The 5,294-nt window shown below is 38.1% G+C and overlaps 2 protein-coding genes across 2 annotated transcripts in view; one reads left to right on the top strand and one right to left on the bottom strand.

Annotated features, from left to right (window-relative positions):
* SSB (Sjogren syndrome antigen B (autoantigen La)) overlaps nt 1-1,730 on the top strand; it is a 5,837-nt gene extending 4,107 nt beyond the window's left edge. The window contains 3 exon segments of the mRNA XM_010184014.1: nt 1-30; nt 201-329; nt 1,283-1,730. The exon segment at nt 1-30 is cut by the window's left edge and continues 13 nt beyond it. Coding sequence (XP_010182316.1) covers nt 1-30; nt 201-329; nt 1,283-1,380 — 257 coding nt within the window. The 3' untranslated portion in view covers nt 1,381-1,730.
* METTL5 (methyltransferase like 5) overlaps nt 1,396-5,294 on the bottom strand; it is a 4,173-nt gene continuing 274 nt past the window's right edge. The window contains exons 2-7 of the mRNA XM_010184015.1: nt 4,685-4,799; nt 4,058-4,239; nt 3,575-3,657; nt 3,220-3,271; nt 2,476-2,525; nt 1,396-1,502 (exon numbers count right to left, since the gene is read on the bottom strand). Of these exons, the coding sequence (XP_010182317.1) occupies nt 1,449-1,502; nt 2,476-2,525; nt 3,220-3,271; nt 3,575-3,657; nt 4,058-4,239; nt 4,685-4,799 (536 nt within the window). The 3' untranslated portion in view covers nt 1,396-1,448. The remainder of the gene's footprint in view (nt 1,503-2,475; nt 2,526-3,219; nt 3,272-3,574; nt 3,658-4,057; nt 4,240-4,684; nt 4,800-5,294) is intronic.

Here is a 5,294-nt window from a genome sequence, read left to right as displayed (position 1 = left end):
ATCAGGAATTGCTGAAACAGAAAACAAAAGGTTCTCCTTTTATTGGTTTAAGCATTTATAATGTCCTATAAGTGGCATTGTGTGAAACTAACTGTAAATAATGAATACATACTAAACACAGGGTAACTAAAGCATTTTTGAGCTTGCCTGTTAAAAGACAAGTGATATTATAAAATGCCTGACATCTTATATCCCCACAGGACGCAAAATTAAAGGAAAAGGAAGAGGGGGAAAGATACTTCAAGGTGCACACAAAGGGAAAGTACAGTTTCAGGGCAAGAAGATAAAGTTTGAGAATGAGGAAGCTGGTGAAGGCGATACTAAAACAGGTATGTCCATTCTGTGCGCTGGATGCAGCTGCTTTAATGCATGGAGCTTTCTGCAGAAGTACTCGTGTTTCTTATGAATGTTTCAGATTTGGTCCTACATTGTGTTTCTGTCCTCTGTCAGTATCAGAACAGTAACTTTAAGGGCCTTCTGGCTTGATTCCTCTCAGAACTGTCCAGAAAAAGCATATAAAAATAATGACTAGGTAGCTGAGGCTGTGCTGCAGGGCTGTTCAAAGCATTCTACACTGAAGACAGTGGTTAGCAGCAGCACTACCCAACTGCACAGACCCAGTGTCTTTGAGTGGGGATTCTTTTTTTTTTCTGGAGGATCTGAGAAGACTTAATAGTTCTGCATATTGGTATTTAGCTCACAGAGGGCAAAGAGCTAAGCTTCTCTTCATTAGATACAGCACCTGCTTACACAACTCATGAAACTTACTCCTGTTAGATTGTATTCCTTCATCTTACCTGCCCACAGTAATAAGTAAACCCTCTAGCATAGCGGTAGCTGTGGATAAACTTGGACTCATCCTTGAACTTAAATCACAGAATCCCAGACCGTTAGGGATTGGAAGGGACCTCAAAAGCTCACCCAGTCCAATCCCCCTGCCGGAGCAGGAACACCCAGATGAGGTTACACAGGAAGGCGTCCAGGCGGGTTTTGAATGTCTGCAGAGAAGGAGACTCCACAACCTCTCTGGGCAGCCTGGGCCAGTGCTCTGTCACCCTCACTGAGAAGAAGTTTCTTCTCAAATTGAAGTGGAACCTCCTGTGTTCCAGTTTGTGTCCGTTACCCCTTGTCCTATCATTGTTTGTCACCGAGAAGAGCCTGGCTCCATCCTTGTGACACTCACCCTTTAAATACTTATAAACATTAATGGTAGGAAGTGTTTGTTTCCTCAGAAGATTTTTAGGTAATACTGAAATGCTTTACTATGTATTCAATCTTGCAGAACCAGCAAGTCCCAAGAAGAGATCACTAGAGGAAATAGAAAAAGACGAGCCTGCACCAAAACAACTGAAAACAGAAAACGGAGATGGAGATCAGTAATACTAAAATAATAAATAAAAAATTTATTGGTTTTTTGTTCCATTTTGAATAAGTTTAAAATATATTCTTCAGTTCAGGAGTTTCTTGGCAGAAAATCTAATGAAGTCAACTTCAATGTCAACCTATAATGAGAGGAAAGCTTCATTTTGTTGGGTTACTGCTTTTTTTTGTTGTTTAAGAAGCATGCTTACTCTTAACATACCACCCTGGAAAACTTTTATATTTATAGTTTTGTTTATACTGTCAGATCCTCTCAACTTCTCTGGCACCTCATTCAAATGTAAAAGGTTCTGGACTTTGTAATCTTGCAGTCAAGTAGCAGCTGCCAATAAATTCAGAACTTAAAACTGCTTACTGCTGAAGCCTGGATGTTACTGTAGTGTAAAGCTGTAACTGAAGGACAGACTTCCATCACTTCAGTTCAAGTCACCAAAAGAATAGGTACAGCTGAAAAAAACTTCTAGTCTTTGCTATTCAGCATATCTACCAGTCTTCAAATCCTGCTCGGTCTGCTCCAGGATTCTCTCTCCTTCCTCTATGGTAATGGGATAAATGCCTTCTAGGCCAGCATTCAGCACCCAGGAACTTGCCTGTGGGCTTAAGCTTCCCTACTCAGGCACCCTGACTTGATCTGCTGTTGCAGGATAAAGTGCACAGCTTCCTCCTGCCTTCCTCTGAGATGGCTTTGAGGGATTTCACTGGCTGTAGTTATTTGCAGTACAGAGCATAGAACACTGAAATAAGGCTACAGCTGTAAAATCCTAGTTACTCTGGCTTTCGTTGCTTGTCTAAATTCCAGTTGCAGATAGGATCAAGCAAATAACTTGTAAGGGTAGCCTCCTTGACTCAACTTAAGTTTTTCACATCTAATCTTTGTGTATAGCTTTGACTTGCATGACAATGATTCTTTTCCCTATTTATCTACAAAATGTAACAGCAGTGTAACTTAATGCTGTTTGCAAACTTCCCTTAAGTGCTGTAAGCATTCCTCATCCAGTACGTATGGTCCTAAAACCTACATTTTCTTAGGTAGAATTTATCTGCCTTCCTAGTACAAGACAGCATTTTCTCAGTTATGTTAGGATGTATACTTACTGATTTCTTCTTATGGAACTTGTATGATGCTGGGAGGTCGTACCGAAGTTCTGTGAGCAGTACAAAGAAAACCCGTTACACTAGAATGGCTATTAAGTCAATTGGCTTATACCCTACACCCATGTTCTTTATTATTTCTACTGCCCACCTCTTGCCCCCTGACTGGACAACGGCTTTGACCTCTGGACTAGATTGACTAAACAGTTAAGCCAACAGGATATAGGAAGCAGATGGCTGAAGTGCAGAAATGCAGTTGTGTTTCAAGCACTTGTGAACTTCCATATCTCAAGCTGTATGACTAGAAAGCATCCAGCTCATAACACTGAAGAACTGGTAAGATAGTTGGACAACCATCAGAAAAATATTTATGTAATTCTAAGAATAGGGTTTTTTGTGTGAGAACTGACCTGAACGTTGCTTTCACTACTCAGCAACAATTCCTTTTGAAGCAGGAAGGTAGGTAACTTCTGCTTGAAGGCAAAATCTAGCCCAGGAAGAAATCCAATTCTAATTCTGCACAGTGTATTGCTCAGAACTCTGAGTGCCTGCTTGCATTCTAGCCAGGTAACAAGGTATAAGGAAAAAAAAGGGGCAAAAAAGGCTGCTTTAAAAAAAGACTTGTCATTTTAGTGCTAAATCACACCTAAACTTACCTCAGGCTGTTAAGACTGACTAGTAGTGTTACAGATATTAGCCCTCCATTAAATGTGTTGGGTTTTTTCTTTAACAGCAAATTAATCTTACCTGCTATGACTTCCATCTTCACTTCCCATTCATCTGCTTTCTTTTGAATGTGCTAGAATATTAAATAGATATGGGTAAATTTAAAAGCTCTTTTCTACACTGTCTTAGAATCATCTATACCCCTGTACTTATTTAAGAAGTCTCCTGTGCTTTCATTTTTCAAGCTGAAACATTAGATCACATACTTATCCTGATGTATGTGAGATCACAGTTATTTGACCTGATTAGTATTTACCCAAAACAAGTTTCATAGCCCACGAAGGTGAACAAATCAGTGAACCTATAGACATCATCATTAAACACCAGCTACTTCATTGCCTGGTTAATGCTCACCCTACTGAAATGAGGGACTTGCCTGCCGTGTTGAAGTTTTATGAAGGGAATATACAGCTGTTTTTGCCATTTGTAAAGCAGTTTTCAGGAAAATCATATCCATTCCTAAAAGAATGTAGAAGTTACTGGAGTTGTTAAATGCAAGCTTAAACTAGAGGATTTAAAGATCTGCTTCATGCTTCATTTTTTTCTGGAGTAATAGCTATTTGAGAAACAGCACTGAATACATTAAGGTACATAAAATATTTCTAAAACTTACCCAATTGCTTTCAGTAGAAGAGAAAAATGGAAGGGATATGAAATGGCTAGTATTGTTTATTTCAAACCCAGTGACTGTCAGTTACAGTGCTAAATTTGTTAATCTGTACCTGGGAAACTGATTCCAGATCAGCAAAACTCTAAGCACAATAGGTAATTGTCATAATGAAAGAAGATGTTTCATTAGAAGTGTTTCCTTTGCTATTTCATTCCTAATAGTTCTGAAAGTCAATTAGAAATTACTAACCTTTATTATGCTTGGTTCCAAATGGAGGGTTCATAATAACTGTGTCAAAAGTCTGTGACATGCTGTCAGAAAAAGAACAGACATCACACTGAACCATGTTGATGTTTGAGAGCTCAAACTCTTCAATATTGCTATTAAATATTTCCAGTGCATCTGCATCTATGTCAAACCCCACACACAACCTGTTTAAAAAAAACACCACATATTAGTCTCTTGATAAATAAAACCGTGTTTAAATACTATAGTAAACTTTTGAAAGGGATCTGTGAACACAACTTGTTTTATCTAGGAAATGTAACAAGCATACCCTGTAAATTCAGTGCTGATAAAGAGAGAACGAGCTCTGTTTCCCTTTCTCAGGTATCCTTTTAAAGCTTGTGAAGGAAGTCTCATGTATCCATTTAGTGCTTCAGGGGAAAGCAAACGTTATGACTTCCAAATTCATGGCAACTGTCCATCTCTTCCACTATGTGAATGGTTATTGACTGTCTAAACACACTGAGTGTCATTACGCACCAGATTAGATACCTAAATTTAGTTTAGTTCAGCATTGCCATGTCCTGATCTTACTTTCTACTCTTCTATGCCAGGAAAAAATACAACTAGAACTTAGTATTTAATACTTACCCTGCTCCTAACATTGCACTTCCAATGCTGAGCATGCCGCAGCCACATCCCAAATCTGCAACTGTTTTGTTTTCAATATCATCAAAAGTATTGTGAATTGTATAAAGCATACATGCTGCATGAAAAAACACAACAATTGAAAACCCACAGGTCATTAATATAAAATATGCATCTGGTTAATCAAGAAAAGTTACTTCTGCCTTCAGAAAACTCAACTAAAGATTTCCTGTCGTGCAAAATTAGGCTGATGTTCTCACTGCCTGTAATTCTTTTTCATTTCAAAAACATTTTGACAAGTTACAGAACTCCAGATCTGTGGTGGAGAGAACACACATAGAGATGTGAGTATTGCTTATAGAAAAAGGTATACCTTTAAATTTGTGTGAGGATGAACAACAGAAAGATGAAATACTGCAAAAAAATAATTTAAGGCATGGACGAGTGTCCTTTACGGATTCTTGCGTGTCATGAAGTAAATCTGTTTTGGCTTTGTCATTTACAGATTATTTCGATCACATTATCTTTTAAATCAATTTAGTTGATTTTTGGACTGTACGTTAACAGTACTTCTAATAAAAATTAACTGACCATTAAGAAATTACATTCCTGC

Source organism: Mesitornis unicolor, unplaced genomic scaffold (assembly GCF_000695765.1).
Source record: "Mesitornis unicolor isolate BGI_N332 unplaced genomic scaffold, ASM69576v1 scaffold50604, whole genome shotgun sequence".
NCBI lineage: Eukaryota > Metazoa > Chordata > Aves > Mesitornithiformes > Mesitornithidae > Mesitornis > Mesitornis unicolor.
This window is presented reverse-complemented; position numbering and strand designations above follow the sequence as displayed.